Below are 27,995 nucleotides of genomic sequence, written 5' to 3'. Positions count from 1 at the left end.
AAATTGACAAAATTGACAAAATTGACAAAATTGACAAAATTGACAAAATTGACAAAATTGACAAATTGACAAAATTGACAAAATTGACAAAATTGACAAAATTGACAAAATTGACAAAATTGACCAAATTCACAAAACTGACAAAATTGACAAAATTGACAAAATTGACAAAATTGACAAAATTGTCTTTTTTTTGTTTCGATTATAGTCGTTTTAACATCTTCATGTCATTCGCGACTTATATCAACGATGCAGTTGGCGGACAGTCATTGAAAAACTTGTCTGGTACAACTGTGTTCGATGTTTACTCTTGGGCTCGAACTCACAGACATCTGCTCAGGAAGCAACTGACTTGCCAACTGAGCTATATCACAAGCCCCGACAAAATTGACAAATTTGACAAAATTGACAAAATTGACAAAATTGACAAAATTGACTTAATTGACAAATTTGACAAAATTGACAAAATTGACAAAATTGACAAAATTGACAAAATTGTCAAAATTGACAAAATTGACAAAATCGACAAAATTGACAAATTTGACAAATTTGACAAATTTGACAAAATTGACAAAATTGACAAAATTGACAAAATTGACAAAATTGACAAAATTGACAAAATTGACAAAATTGACAAAATCGACAAATTTGACAAATTTGACAAATTCGACAAATTTGTCAAATTTGACAAATTTGACAAATTTCACAAAATTGACAAAATTGACAAAATTGACAAAATTGACAAAATTGACAAAATTGACAAAATTGACAAAATTGACAAAATTGACAAAATTGACAAAATTGTCTTTTTTTTTGTTTCGATTATAGTCGTTTTAACATCTTCATGTCATTCGCGACTTATATCAACGATGCAGTTGGCGGACAGTCATTGAAAAACTTGTCTGGTACAACTGTGTTCGATGTTTACTCTTGGGCTCGAACTCACAGACATCTGCTCAGGAAGCAACTGACTTGCCAACTGAGCAATATCACAAGCCCCGACAAAATTGACAAAATTGACAAAATTGACAAAATTGACAAAATTGACAAAATTGACAAAATTGACAAAATTGACAAAATTGACAAAATTGACAAAATTGACAAAATTGACAAAATTGACAAAATTGACAAAATTGACAACATTGCCAAAATTGACAAAATTGACAGAATTGACAAAATTGACAAAATTGACAAAACTGACAAAATTGACAAAATTGACAAAATTGACAAAATTGACAAAATTGACAAAATTGACAAAATTGACAAAATTGATAAAATTGACAAAATTGACAAAATTGAAAAAATTGACAAAATTGACAAAATTGACAAAATTGACAAAATTGACAAAATTGACAAATTTGACAAAATTGACAAAATTGACAAAATTGACTTAATTGACAAATTTGACAAAATTGACAAAATTGACAAAATTGATAAAATTGACAAAATTGACAAAATTGACAAAATTGACAAAATTGACAAAATTGACAAAATTGACAAAATTGACAAAATTGACAAAATTGCCAAACTGACAAAATTGACAAAATTGACAAAATTGACAAAATTGACGAAATTGGCAAAATTGACTAAATTGACTAAATTGAAAAAATTGACAAAATTGACAAAATTGACAAAATTGACAAAATTGACAAAATTGACAAAATTGACAAAATTGACAAAATTGACAAAATTGACAAAATTGACAAAATTGACAAAATTGACAAAATTGACAAAATTGACAAAATTGACAAAATTGACAAAATTGACAAAATTGACAAAATTGACAAAATTGACAAAATTGACAAAATTGACAAAATTGACAAAATTGACAAAATTGACAAAATTGACAAAATTGAAAAAAATGACAAAATTGAAAAAAATGACAAGATATACAAAATTGACAAAATTGTTAAAATTGACAAAATTGACAAAATTGACAGCATTGACAAAAGTGACAAAATTGACAAAATTGACAAAAATGACGATATTGACAAAATTGACAAAATTATCAAAATTGTCAAAATTGTCAAAATTGCCAAATGTGTCAAAATTGTCAAAATTGTCAAAATTGACAAAATTGACAAAATTGACAAAATTGAAAAAACTGACAAAATTGATAAAATTAACATCATTGACAAATTGAAATTTGTCAGTTTTTCAATGATGTGCCAAAATTGACAAAATTGTCTAAATTGTCAAAATTGTCAAAACACATTTTCAAAATTGTCAAAAAATTGTCAAAAAGTTCAAAAGTGTTGAATTAATGATAAAAACTTGCTAGAACTTGAAAAAATAGGCACAAATTTTTTTTACAATTTCTCAAATTTTCAAATTTTTTCAAAAATTTGACAAAATTTATCGAAACTTAAACGAAATGTTGCATTTTCTGAGTTTGAAATATCATTAATACTAGACGTCATAGAATGATTTGACCTTTATATTAGAATTTTGTGACACTGAAATATTTGAAAATCATATTTTGTTCAAATGTGTTAAAGCTCTTTAATACACTTTATTCATTTGAAGCGCAATAAAAAGTAATACCTTAAACGATAACCAAGTTAGCAGCTTCTGAAGCAACATTCAGCTGTCGAAGTAGGTACCTTACGAGTCTAAAGTTTGGCCAAGACAGGTCAGTTAGTTGGGAAAATACGACCGTAAAAACGGATATCGACAGCTTTTTAGACAGTTGTACACATTTTTCTTTCTTTTTTTTTCAGCAGTGGAAAACGTTGAAAGAAAAGAAAACCATTCAGAACAACCCGATAAGAGTCGGGGCTCATCTTGGCACGGCTCATACATTTCTTCCAGGCTGCAGGGTTGGATGTTCTTACTTGTTTGTCGTTTTTGCTTATGTTGGCTCCCAGCCAGCTGTCGGTTTAGAGAGACGAAATCATTTTGGGGGAGAATCGATGAAATTTCCAGCCCTCCCACGCCTTGTATGGTTGATCAGATGAAGCTCTTTTTGTTGTCATGCAATGGACCCATTCTTGGACATGGTTCGAGAGGTTTCGGTTATCTCCTAAAATTGAGACAGCAGAGAAAAAAATCATCCGATGGGTTTTTTGGGTGGAGTTAAATTTGTGATAAAATGTCGATAAAAACATACTTGGTGCCAACTTTGTGTAGAAGGAAGTATCGATTTGAAATAAAGGACCAGAAAATAAGCATTTATTTAATTTTTAATCTCACATTTTTAAGTCAACTAGCTATATCTTGAAATTTGTGAAAATTATTTAAATTATGATTTTTGTGGGTAAATATTATTTCAAATCAAATTTCAAAATAATTCATGAGCAACAAATATAAAATGAGGGTTGCAGTTACGAATGAAAAAATTCAAAAAGCTTGAGCTTGAGCTTCAAAGTAAGGAGAAAAATTATTTCAATGTCACTACCAAAAATCAATAACAAGCGCCCGGTAAAAGTAATAACTTAAAATATAACATAAATCCAGTTCCATGGATCGTTTATGACGTCGGATAAAAACTTCCCACCTTCCGACAGAATGACACATTTTCTAAGCAATTGGTCTTTAATTTTCTTTTTCCAACCGCTTTTCGTCCTTTCTCATTTCAGCGTGAAAACCAACCTGACCAACATCGGTGCCAACTCGACGCTTTTCGTGGCCAAAGTAAACCGACAGGACTCGGGCAACTACACGTGTTCGATCGGACCGAACCAGCACTACAGCGTATCGGTGCATGTCCTTAATGGTAAGTTGCCTTTCCGCTTCCGCTTCTCTCTTACCTTTCCCTCTGGTCAAATAAAAGGACGATGGTCAGTTGGAGGTTTGCCCAGTGAATTTAATATGTTAGTAGGTACCTGTCGTTGCTGTCATCGATTCGGAAAAGTGTCGCCCCTCTACTGGGTGGGTCAAGACGTATTTCTTCAGAATGAATCGGAAACGTGGATGTGGCTTCCTATTGGCTGCCATGGAAGGATGTTATAGAAAGGCTAAATGTTGACAGGAAACAGTAAATTAATTCACTGAGGCTAGACGAAAGTAATAAGCTGGAGGTAAATCAAGTTTCGTTACATTAGCAGAAACGTATCGTCCATAGATTTGATCACTAGATTAAAATGATAACATTTGACACTTTAAAGATAAACTAAATTGTTGTTAGTTTTTTTTCAACTTAAACAATTAAATCGTCGTTTAAAATTACTATTTGCAATCTCGGGAAAGTCCTACATTAAAGATCACCAACAATCGAAAATCAATTCATCTATAAAAATTAGAATGAAATAAAATGCACTGACAAAACATCTTACACTTTAGTGTGTGAAATTTCACACATTTAAGAAATAAGTAGACCAACACATTAAATGTGTGAAGGTACTGCACACATTAATGTACACATTAATCTAAAATTCCCTTTAAGGAAAAGAAATGTGGGCGTTTCACACATTATGCAAAAACCGTTTGAAACGGGAAAATGTGTGAAATAATAAAGCGCTTGGAAAAGAAAATTTGTAAAATCAAGAAATATGGAAAAGGCCCGCTATTTTTAAGTACGACTGGAACCCAATTAAATACTGATGGATTGCTTAAGTTCTTTTATTCATTGAAATCAAGATTTTAAACACTTTTCATTTTTTTAGAAAACTGCTCCTTTTTTGCCGAATAATTCCTGCATTGGCACCGCCAGCAATCAGCTGGCTGAATCCGAAATCTAGAAAAAGGAAACATAATTAATTAGTAGGTTGATGTTTAAAGTTGAAATAATGACCAACTTAAATCCCAATTGTTACGACGATTCAACCGTAAAAATACTTCGAAGTAGTTTGTATTTGGCTGAAACCAAATTGATAGAGAAAAGCAACAAGAGTGATTTCACACACTTTTTTCTTGTCCAGACTGATTCGAATGGTGTGTAAAAATCCCAAACCAATAAAATGTAGTGAAATTTTTTTGTAAAATGTGTGAAACGTTGTATCAGTGTGGTAGTCCAATGTTCTTAATTCGTTGAAAATTATCCAGAGACAAAAGTCTAAACCACTTTAAATTTTTTTTTGCTTTTGTATCCCTAACGTTTTGTAATTTTTTTCCAAACTTCTATAATCACTAGCTATCAATCGTTATGAATGTTTAACTACACGTCTTTAACTTCTTCGTGCTCGTAAATAATTTTTTATGAAAACCGTCTTAAGATTTCAAAAATCAATAAATTGATTTTCAGCGATTTCAGTCACGAAAAAATCGTAAAACGATTTTTATTTCTTCATCCGACGTTTCGGCACTCATTATCTCTTTTTCATAATTAATAATGTGTTTGAAAGGTGTAACAATACATGGTGTACTTACTGAAATTTCTCGTTTTAATTGTCCAAAAAGTTTTTCGAATCTGCTAAACTGTCTAATCGGAAAATGGAAGTCCAGTTGTCTGTGGTGTATAACAAAAATATTCAAAGTTGAGCTTTTTACTTGCATGCAATCTTCCTTGGAACCTGTTCTACTTACTATTGATCTGGTTAAGATGGATATTGTCGTGATTTTACGAATCTCAATTCAAAGATTCACTTAAACACGTCTTTCACTCACAAGAATAGATCAATGACTGCCTTTGTTTTGTTTGTTTGCCTAGTGTTGCCAAAATAGCAAATGTTGCCATTAAAATTTATTTTATTTTATTTATCTTTTTTTGTTGCCGAATACAACTATTATTTTATTTTATTTTTAATAAAATTTGATTTATTTTCTACATATACTTCATCTCATCTCTACATTCCTTCTCACCTCTATTCTCAATTAAAATTTTTACGCGTTGACTATTGTTTTTTTTTCCTTTAGAACAAAATTTTATTAACCAAATATCCTTAATTTTTATTCCATATTCTACACCTTTATTCTCCATTTACAAATTTTATTTAATTTCTGCTTAACCTTTATCTCCTCTCTACATTTCTTTTCAACTCTATTCTTAATAGAATCTTTAATTTACAGACATTTGTTTTTCTAAAATACAAAATTTTATATCCCAAATATCCCTCATCTCATCTTTACATTCCATTCTATACAAAAGCTTTTCAAATCTCATTTTTTTTTTTTGGATATTCTTCGTCCCATCCGAAAATATTCTTCACAAAAGCCTTCCCAATTTGTGCTTTTCTTGTCGCTCTGCTTTTGTTTACCAGAGCCGGAACAAAACGCAAAAAAAACATCTTAGCAAAATTTTTCTCAAACTGTGCTTTTCTTGTCACTGTGTCACTGTTACTATGGTCGGAATAATTCGATAGTATTCCTAGAAACAGCCTACCCGAACAGAAGGCTTATACAAAGCAAACAACCAGCAGCAGTAGCCGTGAAAATCCAAATCAAACTAAAAAATCAGTAGCAACAGCCTTAAAAATCTGTGATTCTTAAGCCAATTCTGTATTTTTCCACCAGCAGGTCAAATCAAAACAAACAATCAGCAGCAGCAGCCTTAAAAATCTGCACTTCCTAAGCCGTTTCCGTCTTTTTTTACCGGATGGCCAAATCATAATAAACAATTAGCCGCAACAGTCCTGAATATCTGTGCTTCCAAAGACATTCCGTCTTTAGCCACCGAAAGGCCAAATCAAAATAAACAATCAGCCTGAAGCTGCCCAAAATCTGCTCTTCCAAATTCATTCCGCTTGTTTCCACCGGAACGCCAATTTTGTCTTATTTCACCGGAAGGCCAAACCAAAAGAATCAGCAACAGCAGCCTTAAATATCTGCGCTTCTTAAAGCCAATCCGTCTTAATTCACCGGAAGGCCAAACCAAAACAATCAGCAGCAGCAGCCTTAAACATCTGCGCTTCTTATAGCCAATCCGTCTTATTCCACCGGAAGGCCAAATCAAAACAATCACCAGCAACAGCCTTAAATATCTGCGCTATTTGTTCTTATTCTACCGACTGCGCCATTGTCGTGATTTCACGAATCTCAATTCAGAGATTCACTTAAACACGTCTGTCACTCACAAGAATAGATCAATGACTGCCTTTGTTTTGTTTGTTTGCCTAGTATTGCCAAAATAGCAAATGTTGCCATTAAAATTTATTTTATTTTATTTATCTTCAGTGTTGCCGAATGCAACTATTATTTTATTTTATTTTTAATTAAATTTGATTTTTTTTTCTACATATACATAATCTCATCTCTTCAGATATAACACTTTGAAAGTTTTGAAAAACAAAAACGGATATAAAAATGATTTACACTATTTTGGTTGTTGTTTTTCACCTAGCCACTACTGATGTTTGTTGTATTTTGTGTGTTTGATGTATCATTATGTGTATTGGTGTGTTTTTGTTTGTTTTTGATGGAGTTGAAAATGCCGGCATAGATGACACTGAGCCCTTCAGTATCAGTCTTCTTATTGACCGTGCTGCCATTCCTCGCGATATGACACATTTCTAATCTTTGTAGACCGGAATTGAAATTGTGACGATCAATTATTCTCGTACTGTTCAAATCAAAAGCGAGCCCAAGAGTAAACATCAATAACGATCCGCCAACTGCAACGTTGATAAAGTCGCGAATGCCATAAAGATGGTAAAATGACTATAATCGAAACAAAAAAAAATAAATCTGCTAGTATTGGAAATAAGGGGTTTCCCATGGCCGTTCCAAATATTTGCTTGTAGAATTTGTTATCGAACCCGGAGCAAATATCTGGAACGGCCTTGGAAAACCCCTTATATCCAATACTAGAAGATTTTGTTATGGAAGGACTACTAAAGAATGTGGTGCCGAGTTTGGACTTCACTCTGCCTTTCATAAATAAATATGCATGATGCAAGTAGAATGCTCAACTTTGAATATTTTTGTTATGCACCACAGACAACTGGACTTACATTTCCCGATAAGACAGTTTAGCAGATTCAACAAACTTTTTGGACAATAAAAACAAGAAATTTCAGTAATTACACCATATATTGTTACACCTTTTTAAAAACATCGTTAATTATGTCATATTAATAGACTCCTTGATAAAAGCATAACAAAATCCGAAACGTAGGATGAAGAAATAAAAATCGAAAATCAATTTGTTCGTTACTAAACCAGTCGATAGATTTTTTACTTATTTCAAAAATCATCAAAGAAATTCGGAAAATCGAAAACGAGAAAATCGAGGGTCAAATAACCAAAACATTTAGCGCTTTGAGGCACCCCTAAATCCAGGCCGATTAGGTTTTCGAAAAGAATTTGAAAAATGTTTCGAGACCTCCCCTCCTTCCAGTGCACAGTGGTGCAGAACATCAATCTAGCTGTACGAAATTAATAGCGCCCAGGGATGAAGAGATAGACATTTGATGTCTTCAGCAACATTGTTCAGTGTTACATGGAGCATATTCTAGTATAAAAATTTTTACCGAGGGGTCCACCGATAGCGAGATAAAAATGCTAACTTTTTTGTTTTTCAAATTAGGGCTTTGATGTCTTCGACAAAGTTGTTTATCTGATCAAAATACATAAGTTTGTTGAATATGTCAAAGTTCTATCACATCACCCTCAGGAGTTACAGCCAAAGTAAAAAAAATCTCTTGAAAAAACAGTTTGTTGAACCTGACACGTTGTAGATTGGATAAAATGGTTCGCTGTCTTGAAACAAAGTTGTAAAATGCCACGACCTACAATTGTCCAATACATTATGATGTGTTTAGAAGTTGCTGAAGCCCTATAGAAAGCATTTAGTGTATTTTATTGGCAATTTTGGAAGGCTCGTCCATCGAAAAGTGCACATTTTCGCAACACCCCCTTTTTTGATTTGAATGATTGAAAATACAGTTTTTATATAAAAATTACCTATTTTACTTATAGAAAAAAACGTTGAAAACATTTCATTTAATAATAAAGTATTGCAGTTTTCTTTTTCATGTTTTGTTTTATTAAAAGAAATTTAAATTCGAGTTTTCAAATCATTTAAACTTAAAAAAAAAATAAATGGAATTCATCTGTTAAATTTCGTAGAGCACAAAATAAGTATTTGATATTATATAAATGAATAATAGAACCGGTTTTTCCAGTACACAGTAGTGCTCTACCAAATTTAACAGATTAGTTCCATCATTTTTCTTGGAGTTTAAATGATTTGAAAAATCTTATTTAAATTTCTTTTAATAAAACAAAACATTTAAAAGAAAACTGCAACACTTTATTATTAAATTAAATGTTTTCAACGTTTTTTCTTTAAATAAAATAATTAATTTTTATACAAAAAGTGTATTTTCAATCATTCAAATCTCTACCAGTTCCACCGATTTCCCCTCTAATTTCAAATGAATATGGTTTCGCTTATCATCAAAAATAATCACAAAAAAGGGGGTGTTGCGAAAATGTGCACTTTTCTATGGACGAGTCTTCCAAAATTGCCAATAAAATACACTAAATGCTTTCTATAGGGCTTCAGCAACTTCTAAACCCATCATAATGTATTGGACAATTGTAGGTCGTGGCATTTTACAACTTTGTTTCAAAGACAGCGAACCATTTTATCCAATCTACAACGTGTCAGGTTCAAAAAACTGTTTTTTCAAGAGATTTTTTTTACTTTGGCTGTAACTCCTGAGGGTGATGTGATAGAACTTTGACATATTCAACAAACTTATGTATTTTGATCAGATAAACAACTTTGTCGAAGACATCAAAGCCCTAATTTGAAAAACAAAAAAGTTAGCATTTTTATCTCGCTATCGGTGGACCCCTCGGTAAAAATTTTTATACTAGAATATGCTCCATGTAACACTGAACAATGTTGCTGAAGACATTAAATGTCTATCTCTTCATCCCTGGGCGCTATTAATTTCGTACAGCTAGATTGATGTTCTGCACCACTGTGCAGTGTGGAGATAGAAAGGAAGGAAGGGACTTTTGAAAAAATGTTTGGAACGATTCGCGAACTAGTCAAGCAAATGGAAAGTTTTTTGTCATTTTTGTCATTTTTGTCATTTTTGTCATTTTTGTCATTTTTGTCATTTTTGTCATTTTTGTCATTTTTTGTCATTTTTGTCATTTTTGTCATTTTTGTCATTTTTGTCATTTTTGTCATTTTTGTCATTTTTGTCAATTTTGTCATTTTTGTCATATTTGTCATTTTTGTCATTTTTGTCATTTTTGTCATTTTTGTCATTTTTGTCATTTTTGTCATTTTTGTCATTTTTGTCATTTTTGTCATTTTTGTCATTTTTGTTATTTTTGTCATTTTTGTCATTTTTGTCATTTTTGTCATTTTTGTCATTTTTGTCATTTTTGTCATTTTTGTCATTTTTGTCATTTTTGTCATTTTTGTCATTTTTGTCATTTTTGTCATTTTTGTCATTTTTGTCATTTTTGTCATTTTTGTCATTTTTGTCATATTTGTCATTTTTGTCATTTTTGTCATTTTTGTCATTTTTGTCATTTTTGTCATTTTTGTCATTTTTGTCATTTTTGTCATTTTTGTCATTTTTGTCATTTTTGTCATTTTTGTCATTTTTGTCATTTTTGTCATTTTTGTCATTTTTGTCATTTTTGTCATTTTTGTCATTTTTGTCATTTTTGTCATTTTTGTCATTTTTGTCATTTTTGTCATTTTTGTCATTTTTGTCATTTTTGTCATTTTTGTCATTTTTGTCATTTTTGTCATTTTTGTCATTTTTGTCATTTTTGTCATTTTTGTCATTTTTGTCATTTTTGTCATTTTTGTCATTTTTGTCATTTTTGTCATTTTTGTCATTCTTGTCATTCTTGTCATTTTTGTCAATTTTGCAATTTTTGCCATTTTTGTAATTTTTGTCATTTTTTGTCATTTTTGTCATTTTTGTCATTTTTGTCATTTTTGTCATTTTTGTCATTTTTGTCATTTTTGTCATTTTTGTCATTTTTGTCATTTTTGTCATTTTTGTCATTTTTGTCATTTTTGTCATTTTTTGTCATTTTTGTCATTTTTGTCATTTTTGTCATTTTTGTCATTTTTGTCAATTTTGTCATTTTTGTCATTTTTGTCATATTTGTCATATTTGTCATTTTTGTCATTTTTGTCATTTTTGTCATTTTTGTCATTTTTGTCATTTTTGTCATTTTTGTCATTTTTGTCATTTTTGTCATTTTTGTCATTTTTGTCATTTTTGTCATTTTTGTCATTTTTGTCATTTTTGTCATTTTTGTCATTTTTGTCATTTTTGTCATTTTTGTCATTTTTGTCATTTTTGTCATTTTTGTCATTTTTGTCATTTTTGTCATTTTTGTCATTTTTGTCATTTTTGTCATTTTTGTCATTTTTGTCATTTTTGTCATTTTTGTCATTTTTGTCATTTTTGTCATTTTTGTCATTTTTGTCATTTTTGTCATTTTTGTCATTTTTGTCATTTTTGTCATTTTTGTCATTTTTGTCATTTTTGTCATTTTTGTCATTCTTGTCATTCTTGTCAATTTTGCAATTTTTGCCATTTTTGTAATTTTTGTCATTTTTTGTCATTTTTTGTCATTTTTTGTCATTTTTGTCATTTTTGTCATTTTTGTCATTTTTGTCATTTTTGTCATTTTTGTCATTTTTGTCATTTTTGTCATTTTTGTCATTTTTGTCATTTTTGTCATTTTTGTCATTTTTGTCATTTTTGTCATTTTTGTCAATTTTGTCATTTTTGTCATTTTTGTCATATTTGTCATTTTTGTCATTTTTGTCATTTTTGTCATTTTTGTCATTTTTGTCATTTTTGTCATTTTTGTCATTTTTGTCATTTTTGTCATTTTTGTCATTTTTGTCATTTTTGTCATTTTTGTCATTTTTGTCATTTTTGTCATTTTTATCATTTTTGTCATTTTTGTCATTTTTGTCATTTTTGTCATTTTTGTCATTTTTGTCATTTTTGTCATTTTTGTCATTTTTGTCATTTTTGTCATTTTTGTCATTTTTGTCATTTTTGTCATTTTTGTCATTTTTGTCATTTTTGTCATTTTTGTCATTTTTGTCATTTTTGTCATTTTTGTCATTTTTGTCATTTTTGTCATTTTTGTCATTTTTGTCATTCTTGTCATTCTTGTCAATTTTGCAATTTTTGCCATTTTTGTAATTTTTGTCATTTTTTGTCATTTTTTGTCATTTTTTGTCATTTTTGTCATTTTTGTCATTTTTGTCATTTTTGTCATTTTTGTCATTTTTGTCATTTTTGTCATTTTTGTCATTTTTGTCATTTTTGTCATTTTTGTCATTTTTGTCATTTTTGTCATTTTTGTCATTTTTGTCATTTTTGTCATTCTTGTCATTCTTGTCAATTTTTGCCATTTTTGTAATTTTTGTCATTTTTTGTCATTTTTTGTCATTTTTGTCATTTTTGTCATTTTTGTCATTTTTGTCATTTTTGTCATTTTTGTCATTTTTGTCATTTTTGTCATTTTTGTCATTTTTGTCATTTTTGTCATTTTTGTCATTTTTGTCATTTTTGTCATTTTTGTCATTTTTGTCATTTTTGTCATTTTTTGTCATTTTTGTCATTTTTGTCATTTTTGTCATTTTTGTCATTTTTGTCATTTTTGTCATATTTGTCATATTTGTCATTTTTGTCATTTTTGTCATTTTTGTCATTTTTGTCATTTTTGTCATTTTTGTCATTTTTGTCATTTTTGTCATTTTTGTCATTTTTGTCATTTTTGTCATTTTTGTCATTTTTGTCATTTTTGTCATTTTTGTCATTTTTGTCATTTTTGTCATTTTTGTCATTTTTGTCATTTTTGTCATTTTTGTCATTTTTGTCATTTTTGTCATTTTTGTCATTTTTGTCATTTTTGTCATTTTTGTCATTTTTGTCATTTTTGTCATTTTTGTCATTTTTGTCATTTTTGTCATTTTTGTCATTTTTGTCATTTTTGTCATTTTTGTCATTTTTGTCATTTTTGTCATTTTTGTCATTTTTGTCATTTTTGTCATTTTTGTCATTTTTGTCATTTTTGTCATTTTTGTCATTTTTATCATTTTTGTCATTTTTGTCATTTTTGTCATTTTTGTCATTTTTGTCATTTTTGTCATTTTTGTCATTTTTTGTCATTTTTGTCATTTTTGTCATTTTTGTCATTTTTGTCATTTTTGTCATTTTTGTCATTTTTGTCATTTTTGTCATTTTTGTCATTTTTGTCATTTTTGTCATTTTTGTCATTTTTGTCATTTTTGTCATTTTTGTCATTTTTGTCATTTTTGTCATTTTTTGTCATTTTTGTCATTTTTGTCATTTTTGTCATTTTTGTCAATTTTGTCATTTTTGTCATTTTTGTCATATTTGTCATTTTTGTCATTTTTGTCATTTTTGTCATTTTTGTCATTTTTGTCATTTTTGTCATTTTTGTCATTTTTGTCATTTTTGTCATTTTTGTCATTTTTGTCATTTTTGTCATTTTTGTCATTTTTGTCATTTTTGTCATTTTTGTCATTTTTGTCATTTTTGTCATTTTTATCATTTTTGTCATTTTTGTCATTTTTGTCATTTTTGTCATTTTTGTCATTTTTGTCATTTTTGTCATTTTTGTCATTTTTGTCATTTTTGTCATTTTTGTCATTTTTGTCATTTTTATCATTTTTGTCATTTTTGTCATTTTTGTCATTTTTGTCATTTTTGTCATTTTGGTCATTTTTGTCATTTTGGTCATTTTTGTCATTTTTGTCATTTTTGTCATTTTTGTCATTTTTGTCATTTTTGTCATTTTTGTCATTTTTGTCATTTTTGTCATTTTTGTCATTTTTGTCATTTTTGTCATTTTTATCATTTTTGTCATTTTTGTCATTTTTGTCATTTTTGACATTTTTGTCATTTTTGTCATTTTTGTCATTTTTTGTCATTTTTGTCATTTTTGTCATTTTTGTCATTTTTGTCATTTTTGTCATTTTTGTCAATTTTGTCATTTTTGTCATTTTTGTCATATTTGTCATTTTTGTCATTTCTGTCATTTTTGTCATTTTTGTCATTTTTGTCATTTTTGTCATTTTTGTCATTTTTGTCATTTTTGTCATTTTTGTCATTTTTGTCATTTTTGTCATTTTTGTCATTTTTGTCATTTTTGTCATTTTTGTCATTTTTGTCATTTTTGTCATTTTTGTCATTTTTGTCATTTTTGTCATTTTTGTCATTTTTGTCATTTTTGTCATTTTTGTCATTTTTGTCATTTTTGTCATTCTTGTCATTCTTGTCAATTTTGCAATTTTTGCCATTTTTGTAATTTTTGTCATTTTTTGTCATTTTTTGTCATTTTTGTCATTTTTGTCATTTTTGTCATTTTTGTCATTTTTGTCATTTTTGTCATTTTTGTCATTTTTGTCATTTTTGTCATTTTTGTCATTTTTGTCATTTTTGTCATTTTTGTCATTTTTGTCATTTTTGTCATTTTTGTCATTTTTTGTCATTTTTGTCATTTTTGTCATTTTTGTCATTTTTGTCATTTTTGTCATTTTTGTCATTTTTGTCATTTTTGTCATATTTTTCATTTTTGTCATTTTTGTCATTTTTGTCATTTTTGTCATTTTTGACATTTTTGTCATTTTTGTCATTTTTGTCATTTTTGTCATTTTTGTCATTTTTGTCATTTTTGTCATTTTTGTCATTTTTGTCATTTTTGTCATTTTTGTCATTTTTGTCATTTTTGTCATTTTTGTCATTTTTGTCATTTTTGTCATTTTTGTCATTTTTGTCATTTTTGTCATTTTTGTCATTTTTGTCATTTTTGTCATTTTTGTCATTTTTGTCATTTTTGTCATTTTTGTCATTTTTGTCATTTTTGTCATTTTTGTCATTTTTGTCATTTTTGTCATTTTTGTCATTTTTGTCATTTTTGTCATTTTTGTCATTTTTGTCATTTTTGTCATTTTTGTCATTTTTGTCATTTTTGTCATTTTTGTCATTTTTGTCATTTTTGTCATTTTTGTCATTTTTGTCATTTTTGTCATTTTTGTCATTTTTGTCATTTTTGTCATTTTTGTCATTTTTGTCATTTTTGTCATTTTTGTCATTTTTGTCATTTTTGTCATTTTTGTCATTTTTGTCATTTTTGTCATTTTTGTCATTTTTGTCATTTTTGTCATTTTTGTCATTTTTGTCATTTTTGTCATTTTTGTCATTTTTGTCATTTTTGTCATTTTTGTCATTTTTGTCATTTTTGTCATTTTTGTCATTTTTGTCATTTTTGTCATTTTTGTCATTTTTGTCATTTTTGTCATTTTTGTCATTTTTGTCAATTTTGTCATTTTTGTCATTTTTGTCATATTTGTCATTTTTGTCATTTTTGTCATTTTTGTCATTTTTGTCATTTTTGTCATTTTTGTCATTTTTGTCATTTTTGTCATTTTTGTCATTTTTGTCATTTTTGTCATTTTTGTCATTTTTGTCATTTTTGTCATTTTTGTCATTTTTGTCATTTTTGTCATTTTTGTCATTTTTGTCATTTTTATCATTTTTGTCATTTTTGTCATTTTTGTCATTTTTGTCATTTTTGTCATTTTTGTCATTTTTGTCATTTTTGTCATTTTTGTCATTTTTGTCATTTTTGTCATTTTTGTCATTTTTGTCATTTTTGTCATTTTTGTCATTTTTGTCATTTTTGTCATTTTTGTCATTTTTGTCATTTTTGTCATTTTTGTCATTTTGGTCATTTTTGTCATTTTGGTCATTTTTGTCATTTTTGTCATTTTTGTCATTTTTGTAATTTTTGTCATTTTTTGTCATTTTTGTCATTTTTGTCATTTTTGTCATTTTTGTCATTTTTGTCATTTTTGTCATTTTTGTCATTTTTGTCATTTTTGTCATTTTTGTCATTTTTGTCATTTTTGTCATTTTTGTCATTTTTTGTCATTTTTGTCATTTTTGTCATTTTTGTCATTTTTGTCATTTTTGTCAATTTTGTCATTTTTGTCATTTTTGTCATATTTGTCATATTTGTCATTTTTGTCATTTTTGTCATTTTTGTCATTTTTGTCATTTTTGTCATTTTTGTCATTTTTGTCATTTTTGTCATTTTTGTCATTTTTGTCATTTTTGTCATTTTTGTCATTTTTGTCATTTTTGTCATTTTTGTCATTTTTGTCATTTTTGTCATTTTTGTCATTTTTGTCATTTTTGTCATTTTTGTCATTTTTGTCATTTTTGTCATTTTTGTCATTTTTGTCATTTTTGTCATTTTTGTCATTTTTGTCATTTTTGTCATTTTTGTCATTTTTGTCATTTTTGTCATTTTTGTCATTTTTGTCATTTTTGTCATTTTTGTCATTTTTGTCATTTTTGTCATTTTTGTCATTTTTGTCATTTTTGTCATTTTTGTCATTTTTGGCATTTTTGTCATTTTTGTCATTTTTGTCATTTTTGTCATTTTTGTCATTTTTGTCATTTTTGTCATTTTTGTCATTTTTTGTCATTTTTGTCATTTTTGTCATTTTTGTCATTTTTGTCATTTTTGTCATTTTTGTCATTTTTGTCATTTTTGTCAATTTTGTCATTTTTGTCATTTTTGTCATTTTTGTCATTTTTGTCATTTTTGTCATTTTTGTCATTTTTGTCATTTTTGTCATTTTTGTCATTTTTGTCATTTTTGTCATTTTTGTCATTTTTGTCATTTTTGTCATTTTTGTCATTTTTGTCATTTTTGTCATTTTTGTCATTTTTGTCATTTTTGTCATTTTTGTCATTTTTGTCATTTTTGTCATTTTTGTCATTTTTGTCATTTTTGTCATTTTTGTCATTTTTGTCATTTTTGTCATTTTTGTCATTTTTGTCATTTTTGTCATTTTTGTCATTTTTGTCATTTTTGTCATTTTTGTCATTTTTGTCATTTTTGTCATTTTTGTCATTTTTGTCATTTTTGTCATTTTTGTCATTTTTGTCATTTTTGTCATTTTTGTCATTTTTGTCATTTTTGTCATTTTTGTCATTTTTGTCATTTTTGTCATTTTTGTCATTTTTGTCATTTTTGTCATTTTTGTCATTTTTGTCATTTTTGTCATTTTTGTCATTTTTGTCATTTTTGTCATTTTTGTCATTTTTGTCATTTTTGTCATTTTTGTCATTTTTGTCATTTTTGTCATTTTTGTCATTTTTGTCATTTTTGTCATTTTTGTCATTTTTGTCATTTTTGTCATTTTTGTCATTTTTGTCATTTTTGTCATTTTTGTCATTTTTGTCATTTTTGGCATTTTTGTCATTTTTGTCATTTTTGTCATTTTTGTCATTTTTGTCATTTTTGTCATTTTTGTCATTTTTGTCATTTTTGTCATTTTTGTCATTTTTGTCATTTTTGTCATTTTTGTCATTTTTGTCATTTTTGTCATTTCTTTCATTTTTGTCATTTTTGTCATTTTTGTCATTTTTGTCATTTTTGTCATTTTTGTCATTTTTGTCATTTTTGTCATTTTTGTCATTTTTGTCATTTTTGTCATTTTTGTCATTTTTGTCATTTTTGTCATTTTTGTCATTTTTGTCATTTTTGTCATTTTTGTCATTTTTGTCATTTTTGTCATTTTTGTCATTTTTGTCATTTTTGTCATTTTTGTCATTTTTGTCATTTTTGTCATTTTTGTCATTTTTGTCATTTTTGTCATTTTTGTCATTTTTGTCATTTTTGTCATTTTTGTCATTTTTGTCATTTTTGTCATTTTTGTCATTTTTATCATTTTTGTCATTTTTGTCATTTTTGTCATTTTTGTCATTTTTGTCATTTTGGTCATTTTTGTCATTTTGGTCATTTTTGTCATTTTTGTCATTTTTGTCATTTTTGTCATTTTTGTCATTTTTGTCATTTTTGTCATTTTTGTCATTTTTGTCATTTTTGTCATTTTTGTCATTTTTGTCATTTTTGTCATTTTTATCATTTTTGTCATTTTTGTCATTTTTGTCATTTTTGTCATTTTTGTCATTTTTGTCATTTTTGTCATTTTGGTCATTTTTGTCATTTTTGTCATTTTTGTCATTTTTGTCATTTTTGTCATTTTTGTCATTTCTGTCATTTTTGTCATTTTTGTCATTTTTGTCATTTTTGTCATTTTTGTCATTTTTGTCATTTTTGTCATTTTTGTCATTTTTGTCATTTTTGTCATTTTTGTCATTTTTGTCATTTTTGTCATTTTTGTCATTTTTGTCATTTTTGTCATTTTTGTCATTTTTGTCATTTTTGTCATTTTTGTCATTTTTGTCATTTTTGTCATTTTTGTCATTTTTGTCATTTTTGTCATTTTTGTCATTTTTGTCATTTTTGTCATTTTTGTCATTTTTGTCATTTTTGTCATTTTTGTCATTTTTGTCATTTTTGTCATTTTTGTCATTTTTGTCATTTTTGTCATTTTTGTCATTTTTGTCATTTTTGTCATTTTTGTCATTTTTGTCATTTTTGTCATTTTTGTCATTTTTGTCATTTTTGTCATTTTTGTCATTTTTGTCATTTTTGTCATTTTTGTCATTTTTGTCATTTTTGTCATTTTTGTCATTTTTGTCATTTTTGTCATTTTTGTCATTTTTGTCATTTTTGTCATTTTTGTCATTTTTGTCATTTTTGTCATTTTTGTCATTTTTGTCATTTTTGTCATTTTTGTCATTTTTGTCATTTTTGTCATTTTTGTCATTTTTGTCATTTTTGTCATTTTTGTCATTTTTGTCATTTTTGTCATTTTTGTCATTTTTGTCATTTTTGTCATTTTTGTCATTTTTGTCATTTTTGTCATTTTTGTCATTTTTGTCATTTTGGCATTTTTGTCATTTTTGTCATTTTTGTCATTTTTGTCATTTTTGTCATTTTTGTCATTTTTGTCATTTTTGTCATTTTTGTCATTTTTGTCATTTTTGTCATTTTTGTCATTTTTGTCATTTTTGTCATTTTTGTCATTTTTGTCATTTTTGTCATTTTTGTCATTTTTGTCATTTTTGTCATTTTTGTCATTTTTGTCATTTTTGTCATTTTTGTCATTTTTGTCATTTTTGTCATTTTTGTCATTTTTGCCATTTTTGCCATTTATGTCATTTTTTGTCATTTTTTGTCATTTTTTTTTTCATTTTTTTCATTTTTGTCATTTTTGTCATTTTTGTCATTTTTGTCATTTTTGTCATTTTTGTCATTTTTGTCATTTTTGTCTTTTTTGTCTTTTTTGTCATTTTTGTCATTTTTGTCATTTTTGTCATTTTTGTCATTTTTGTCATTTTTGTCATTTTTGTCATTTTTGTCATTTTTGTCATTTTTGTCATTTTTGTCATTTTTGTCATTTTTGTCATTTTTGTCATTTTTGTCATTTTTGTCATTTTTGTCATTTTTGTCATTTTTGTCATTTTTGTCATTTTTGTCATTTTTGTCATTTTTGTCATTTTTGTCATTTTTGTCATTTTTGTCATTTTTGTCATTTTTGTCATTTTTGTCATTTTTGTCATTTTTGTCATTTTTGTCATTTTTGTCATTTTTGTCATTTTTGTCATTTTTGTCATTTATGTCATTTTTGTCATTTTTGTCATATTTGTCATTTTTGTCATTTTTGTCATTTTTGTCATTTTTGTCATTTTTGTCATTTTTGTCATTTTTGTCATTTTTGTCATTTTTGTCATTTTTGTCATTTTTGTCATTTTTGTCATTTTTGTCATTTTTGTCATTTTTGTCATTTTTGTCATTTTTGTCATTTTTGTCATTTTTGTCATTTTTGTCATTTTTGTCATTTTTGTCATTTTTGTCATTTTTGTCATTTTTGTCATTTTTGTCATTTTTGTCATTTTTGTCATTTTTGTCATTTTTGTCATTTTTGTCATTTTTGTCATTTTTGTCATTTTTGTCATTTTTGTCATTTTTGTCATTTTTGTCATTTTTGTCATTTTTGTCATTTTTGTCATTTTTGTCATTTTTGTCATTTTTGTCATTTTTGTCATTTTTGTCATTTTTGTCATTTATGTCATTTTTGTCATTTTTGTCATTTTTGTCATTTTTGTCATTTTTGTCATTTTTGTCATTTTTGTCATTTTTGTCATTTTTGTCATTTTTGTCATTTTTGTCATTTTTGTCATTTTTGTCATTTTTGTCATTTTTGTCATTTTTGTCAGTTTTGTCATTTTTGTCATTTTTGTCATTTTTGTCATTTTTGTCATTTTTGTCAGTTTTGTCATTTTTGTCATTTTTGTCATTTTTGTCATTTTTGTCATTTTTGTCATTTTTGTCATTTTTGTCATTTTTGTCATTTTTGTCATTTTTGTCATTTTTGTCATTTTTGTCATTTTTGTCATTTTTGTCATTTTTGTCATTTTTGTCATTTTTGTCATTTTTGTCATTTTTGTCATTTTTGTCATTTTTGTCATTTTTGTCATTTTTGTCATTTTTGTCATTTTTGTCATTTTTGTCATTTTTGTCATTTTTGTCATTTTTGTCATTTTTGTCATTTTTGTCATTTTTGTCATTTTTGTCAGTTTTGTCATTTTTGTCATTTTTGTCATTTTTGCCATTTTTGCCATTTTTGCCATTTATGTCATTTTTTGTCATTATTTTTTCATTTTTGTCATTTTTGTCATTTTTGTCATTTTTGTCATTTTTGTCATTTTTGTCATTTTTGTCATTTTTGTCATTTTTGTCATTTTTGTCATTTTTGTCATTTTTGTCATTTTTGTCATTTTTGTCATTTTTGTCATTTTTGTCATTTTTGTCATTTTTGTCATTTTTGTCATTTTTGTCATTTTTGTCATTTTTGTCATTTTTGTCATTTTTGTCATTTTTGTCATTTTTGTCATTTTTGTCATTTTTGTCATTTTTGTCATTTTTGTCATTTTTGTCATTTTTGTCATTTTTGTCATTTTTGTCATTTTTGTCATTTTTGTCATTTTTGTCATTTTTGTCATTTTTGTCATTTTTCTCATTTTTGTCATTTTTGTCATTTTTGAATAAAAATTTTGAAGAGTCTCTCGAAGTTTGAAGAAGTTGTATGTCTTCTCAAAAGGCAATTCAATAATATTTCATTTTGAACCCTTGGTTATCCACAAAAAAAAATTGGAAATTTCGTTTCGCGTTCAAAATTTATTTTATCAATTTTTTGAAATGAGTAAAAATTTAAAGCAGCCATTGCCACTTTTATAAACACTGAGAAAGTTTCGTTTAATTTTGCGAGTAATCAGTCAACCAACTACTGAAATGAGTTTCTTAGTAAAATTTTTCAAATCATCAAAACATATCAAAATAACTTTATCTATGATCAACAACATTGATGGATTCACACGCGAGGCTATTATCAAACGATCTCAACATCCACTCCCCAAAACAGACGGCACACTATTTTAACTTCCCTATAAATTTGGAGCACAGATCAAAATCCGATTACAGACGCAATTTCGCCAAAATAGCACCGAAGAGATAATCTCCCGTTTCTGTGGAAATTCACCGGGCGATAGCATCAGAAGGTCGGATAAAGCCATCGAATTTACTGCCCTGTGCCAATATTGTGTCAATTTTTACGAGGTGTATCGATTTGGAAGGTTTCGATTTTCAATTTGGGGGATATCTAACTCACTTTCAAAATTGGATTCGCAAAGGTTGCGAACGGGGGATATTTTTTGTTGATTTTTTTGTTGTTCGTTTTGTTTGGCTCTGTGCGTCAAGGGTAAGTGTGACAAAAAATATTGGAAACAGTAATTTTCCGAGCGGAAACTGTCTCCCCGGGTTTTGTCATATAACGGGTTGAATTTAATCTCCTTTCGACATATTTGATGGGTGGTGTTTCAGACAGACATCCTAATTTTCAGTTCTGTTTATCCGTTAACATTCCAGAGAAACTTCTGTTCATGATAATAGGAGGATAGTTGAGCATAAAATCCCAAACAGGAAGACTATCAAAAAATATTTTGAATCTTTGTTGTTCTCTGCTATGGAACTTCAATTCAACTTTTTATGATTTAATTTAAAAATAATCAGTCAATCAAGGCCGAAGAGAGAAAACGTCTTAAAAGTCTCTTTTCTTAACACATTTTTCTGTAAACTACGATCGGACTAAAGCAAAACCGTTATTCGTTTCAATATCAGAAAACTCAAGTGTACATGTTAAAAATGAGAAAAAAATTATGTTGTAAGCTTGGTTCAGTTGATATGCTGTTAACATTTTTTTTGTAATGATCTTCTCGAAATCACACCACAGCTTTCAACACTTTTTCAAACTCGCCAAATCCCCTACAATTTTCTCACAAAACAATGATGTTATGAAAATGTTGCTTGCGTGACATTTAAACTATGAATTCGATGGAATCGATTTGACAGAATTCAGACGATGATAATGCGTGTTAAAAGCACTGTCCTTAATTCGCTGGGTAAACTTGGCTCAAATTGATCAGCAAACACAAGCTCGGCTGTCAACCTTTTCGATATCCATTAGCGTTTGACGTTGAATACCGTTCGCAAAGACACTAGAATTTCATTTGATGTGGTAATGAATAAGTGAAGCTTTTATAAGCGCATCCCAAATGCTAGTGATAGCAAGTTTACTGGCCCTGTTGAGTCCTGGTTCCCAGGCAAAGGGACTAAACTTTACCATTTATACGGATCCCAAATGTCGTCGAGCGGCCAGTGAAATTGGGAATCCTGGTCGGAATCCTATCGAAAAGTTTGAAGAATTGTTTCTGGTCCAACTCGATAGATTTCATAAGGTTCCGTCAACTCTGAGCACACTGTTTAAGATCAACCCTTGCATACTAGCTCGATGGTACTACAGCCAAGGGACAAATCAGCCCCGGCAGTTGGTCTTCTACGGAACCTGTAACTTGCAGGAAATGTTCCGCTTTCATGCGATCTATTCCGATGCCTATGAGTGCTGGTCCGCGACGCTTGCTTACGGAGTGTTCAATCCGAAGATGAGTTTCTGTAAACTGTACGACCTGGATGAAATCTACCAAATCAGTCGCCATGAGCGGAACATTACCTTGATAGCCCCGGCAGTAAAAGCCATCTACTGGAATAGTTACCTGACGCGGGATTCTGATTCCATCTATCTGCTGTACTACGAGCTGGGCTGGCTTTATGAACAGATCCTGGAAGCTAATGGGATAAATAACGACACTTTTCCCAGCGAAACTCGTGCCTGCGACTGTGCCGATCAGATGAGTGACCGGAAGCAGATGCCGACGGTTTGGAAGCAGGAATGTTCCGCCCAAGTTGCCAACACCAATTTTGAAGATGAACGGCTGCAAATGCTGCTGACGCTGTTGTTGATTGTGTTTATGCTTTTGCTGGTCGGCATTTCTATCTGCTATTGCATGAGGTGCTGCTTTATACGGTATCACAAGGTTTTTCCTGAGTGAAGGTGGGATGCACTTTCTCAGTGTGATTTTTGGAAATAATAAATCAATTTGAATGCTTTTCCGTCCTAATAAATTCAGATGAACCCCTTTATAATAATGTGAAGAAAAAGCACCCCAGATAAGCGAAAGCTCAAATAACATAAAATAAATTTTGAAAATATTTAAAAGACTTTTTTTAAAACATTGAGGAATTGATTAGGTAAACCTTAGTTCAATTAGAAATCGGACACACTCTTTTGATGATTGCGAAGTTCCTAGTGGTCGGAAATGCAAAATGCGGCTGTTGTTGCGGTCGGTGACGGGACGGTAACGCCTCAGTGTAAGGAATCTGACGAGACTCTGCCTGCTGTAAGCGAATGTCAGAGTTAACGACATGAAATAACAATCCAGTAGGGGTCAAAGAAAAGTGGAAATGAATTGTCACTTTGATAGAAGTTGAAACACCGTAGTGTGGTTTAGACTCCGTAGTAATAAAAATCAAAGTAAATATTTACAGTTTAAACGGTTACATCAAGTTCGATAAGTGGTATTGCTGCAATAGGCAACGTAGGTTTACTCCTTTTATTATATCCTATAAATTTACTAACTTGTGTAGTATACGGTTTAGGCTCTGAACTTGTAAGTCACATGACTTTGCCCAGGAATCAATAATAGCTTGATCTGATTCCATCATACGTAAATGACCTCCGATATCCTTCAAAACAAACCTTTATCTAATTACCTCGAACCTTACAGCGGTCTAAGCTGACTAATTGACTAGTTCTGCGAGAGGTTTTTAAAATTGATAAGGTCACTATAATTGTAAGTAAATCTATCATTGAATATTCGATTTATATCCTAAAACTCACATTAAATTTCAGCTTAAAAGCAACGTCATAAATACAGATTGGACTGCTAAAGAAAAGTGCCTTTTTATTAACCTCCGCCAACAGCTGTGAAAAATACTATCCTAACCAGTGATGGTAAATTTCGCCCGTCACGCTTGACCCGACTAGTTTTGTTTCATCAAACGACTGGCACTGTTCTCAATTGACGGAGCCTCACTACTCGCATGACGGATAAAGCACGACAACAATTAACATTTCTCCATCATCGACTGGCGAAGCTCCTACACATGGTCAAAATTTCTCCTGAGAGTGACTGGCAAATCTCTTCACACTTCGACCGGCTGCTGACGACAGGTAGGGGAAAAGTTCATATAACGCCCCATGTGGCTAATACGCGCCACCCTTGTTTTGAAGAATCTGAAACATTTTAAGCCAGCAAAATATTACCAATTTGTTCTAAATGCTGTGATTGGTCATGGCAAGTATGAATTTTTCCTTAAAATGCTCCTGTGTCGTGATAATTTCGCAATTTAGGTTTTTCTTCATTTCGATCTAAATTTTAAAACAATTTCAATAAGGTGTCACCAAGCAGAGAAAAACGAATAAGACAATATTTTCTGACACATCGATAGAGGAGAATCTAAACTATGATTTAATGCTAAAAAATTATACCGAACTCGCTATGGTATGTTTTTATGGGTATGTTCTATCACGGCCCATGCGCTCGTTATAACGCGCCAATCGTAGTAGGCTGAAAATAGCATTAATTTTTCAAAAAGGCCAATTTTCATTGAAAATGAACAAAAAGTCTAAAACCTTATTTTGAACCTTAATTCAGCCCAAAAAATCTACTTTTTTTTTTTTAATTTTTGATTAGTCCATTTTGATTTTATTTTCATTCAAAGTGTCTGTAAGTATTGGTGTGTTTTCGGGGATCGGCTGCTTTCGGGTGTGTTCGGCTGCTAGGCGCATATTGAATACACGGCGGCGCGTATTTGCAACACAGTTTTGTTCTGTGGCTTTGAATAAGGTTTTGAAAAATCAAGTTTTTGAAGCAACTATAGCAATTTGAGTAATAAAAAATCGTAGGCATTTGTAGAAAACATTTTTCTTCAACGATTGCACTCATTTTTAACACAATTTGCACGTGGAATACATAGAAAATCAGCGATTCGCTTAGGTGGCGCATAATAGGGCATGTTTCCCTACAACTAATTGAACGACTTGCTGGCAGAGAGCAACAATAGCATTAAAAAACTGAAAACGAGCTTGCTGGCAGGAGCAACAATAATAGGGGAACATGCCCTATTATGCGCCACCTAAGCGAATCGCTGATTTTCTATGTATTCCACGTACAAATTGTGTTGAAAATGGGTGCAATCGTCGAAGTAAAGTGTTTTCTACAAATGCCTATGATATTTTATTACTCAAATTGCTATAGTTGCTTCAAAAACTTGATTTTAAAAAACCATATTCAAAGCCACAGAACAAAACTGTGTTGCAAATACGCGCCGCTGTGTATTCAATATGCGCCTAGCAGCCGAACACACCCGAAAGCAGCCGAACCCCGAAAACACACCAATACTTGCAGACACTTTGACTGAAAAAAAAATTAAAATGGACTAATCAAAATTTTGAAAAATATGAAAAGTAGATTTTTTGGGCTGAATTAACGCTAAAAATATGGTTTTAGACTTTTTGTTCATTTTCAATGAAAATTGACCTTTTTGAAAAATTAATGCTATTTTCAGCCTACTACGATTGGCGCGTTATAACGAGCGCATGGGCCGTGATAGAACATACCCATAAAAAGCATACCTTAGAGAGTTCAGTATGATTTTTTAGCATAAAATCATAGTTTAGATTCTCCTGTATCGATGTGTCAGAAAATATTGTCTTATTCGTTTTTCTCTGCTTGGTGACACCTTATTGAAAGTGTTTTAAAATTTAGATCAAAATGACGAAAAACCTAAATTGTGGAATTATCACGACACAGGGGCATTTTAAGGAAAAATTCATACTTGCCATGACCAATCACAGCATTTAGAACAAATTGGTAATATTTTGCAGGCTTCAAATGTTTCAGATTCTTCAAAACAAAAGTGGCGCGTATTAGCCACATGGGGCGTTATATGAACTTTTCCCCTAATAAATGCGTTGCTTTTTCGTCATCGGTCGCTTGAATGCGATTGCTTGACTAGGTTATTATTTTAGCTTCAAATGAATGGGGAATGAATGACTGGCAAACGAAGTGACTGGTCGTTAAGGAACAGTCAATTGAGTTTGACGGACCAAGAGGCTTCACAGTCACAGCTTCACGCCTCATGACGATGACTTTTGCCAAGCATGATCCTAACTATTTTTTCCAAGCTTTTTTCAGGAATCGAACTCGAGTCTTCTGATTACCTCTCTGAAACCTTACCAATAGGCTTACTCGTCAGATGTTTATTAGTCAAGCTGTAGCTCTAAAATTTATTTATTTATTTAAGTCAAACAATGTACTACAATACTTAAAACTACTTAAAACTAATGTAAGCTGTTTTGTTGTTCTATGAAGTTGTTTTTGAATGCCTTTTTAATTGTGTTTAGATCATCGCTACGTCTATAATTTCACTTTGTAAATTGTATTTGTACATCATTTGATTAATAGGTTGATGTTTAGCTTAGTCTTTGTCGTAAAGTTTAATGTAGAACAAATGTTTATTTCTTAATGGACGGGAGGGTGCGTAAAAATTTAGTTTTGAAAGTAATTCAGGACTGTCTATTCTTTGTGTAACAACATCATTTACAAATGCAATTTGGGAAAATTCTCTGCGTTTACTGAGAGGTTCTATATCAATAAGCTTACAACGAGATTCATACGATGGCAGAGGAAAAGTGGTCCAATTGATTTTACGTAGCGCATATAACAAAAATTGTTTTTGAACTGATTCGAGACGTTGTTCGTGAATATTTGAATAAGGATTCCATATGATGCTACAATACTCCAATATCGAACGAACATAGAATAATATAAAGTGATTTTATGGTGTATGGGTCTTGAAAGTGTTTGCTGAAACGTATTACAAATCCTAGCATGCAATTTGCTTTATTGATGATATTGTTCTGATGTTCTACAAACGTGAGTTTTGAATCCAGTATGACGCCGAGATCCCATACAATTTTGCATTTTTGTACTGGTTGATTGCCTAATGTTGTTTCAATGATAGGGTAACTTTGCTTTCTGCTAAACGATATTGAGTTGCATTTTTTAACATTCAATTGAAGTAAACTTTTGTTGCACCATTCAAAGAAAACATTGATTTAGTTTTAAAATGTTTCAACATCTTCGGTTGTTTTTATTTTCAGAAATAGTTTAATATCGTCGGTGTATATTAGGTATTCAATCCGTTTTAGAATAAAGGAAATGTCGTTAACGAACAGTATGAAAAGGAGAGGTCCTAAATGATACCCCTGAGGTACACCTGAGGTCACAGCTACAGATTTGGATAATTCGTTTTGGAAACGAACGGTTTGTGTTCGATCAGTTAAATATGATTGTAACCAGGAGAGAAGATTTGGATGAAAGCCAATTTTTTTGAATTTTAAGATTAAAAGGTGTTTGTCAATGCGATCAAAGGCTTTGCTAAAGTCGGTGTAAATAGCCTCAATATGAAAGCCTTTGCTCATAGAATCGATAACGTATGTAACGAATTCGAGAAGATTTGATGCTGTTGAGCGTCCTTTGAAGAAACCATGTTGTTTACTAGTTATAATATTTTTTACTTGTTGATAAATTTTTTCATTTATTATTGATTCAAAGAGTTTTGGGATGCAAGACAAAATAGCTATTCCTCTATAATTTCGTACATCTGATATTTTCCCGGACTTGAAAATCGGAATTAAAAAAGATTTTTTCCAAAATTTGGGTACTTTTCTATAATATAATGACATATTAAAAAGAATCAGA

The 27,995-nt window shown here is 29.4% G+C and overlaps 1 protein-coding gene across 1 annotated transcript in view; it reads left to right on the top strand.

Annotated features, from left to right (window-relative positions):
• The window catches only part of LOC129742128 (uncharacterized), a 320,969-nt gene that overhangs the window by 261,959 nt on the left and 31,015 nt on the right, over positions 1 to 27,995 (top strand). Inside the window, exon 6 of the mRNA XM_055733972.1 lies at positions 3,579 to 3,715. Within this exon, the coding sequence (XP_055589947.1) occupies positions 3,579 to 3,715 (137 nt within the window). The remainder of the gene's footprint in view (positions 1 to 3,578; positions 3,716 to 27,995) is intronic.

The sequence above is a fragment of the Uranotaenia lowii genome, chromosome 2 (genome assembly GCF_029784155.1).
Source record: "Uranotaenia lowii strain MFRU-FL chromosome 2, ASM2978415v1, whole genome shotgun sequence".
NCBI classification, from domain to species: domain Eukaryota; kingdom Metazoa; phylum Arthropoda; class Insecta; order Diptera; family Culicidae; genus Uranotaenia; species Uranotaenia lowii.
This window is presented reverse-complemented; position numbering and strand designations above follow the sequence as displayed.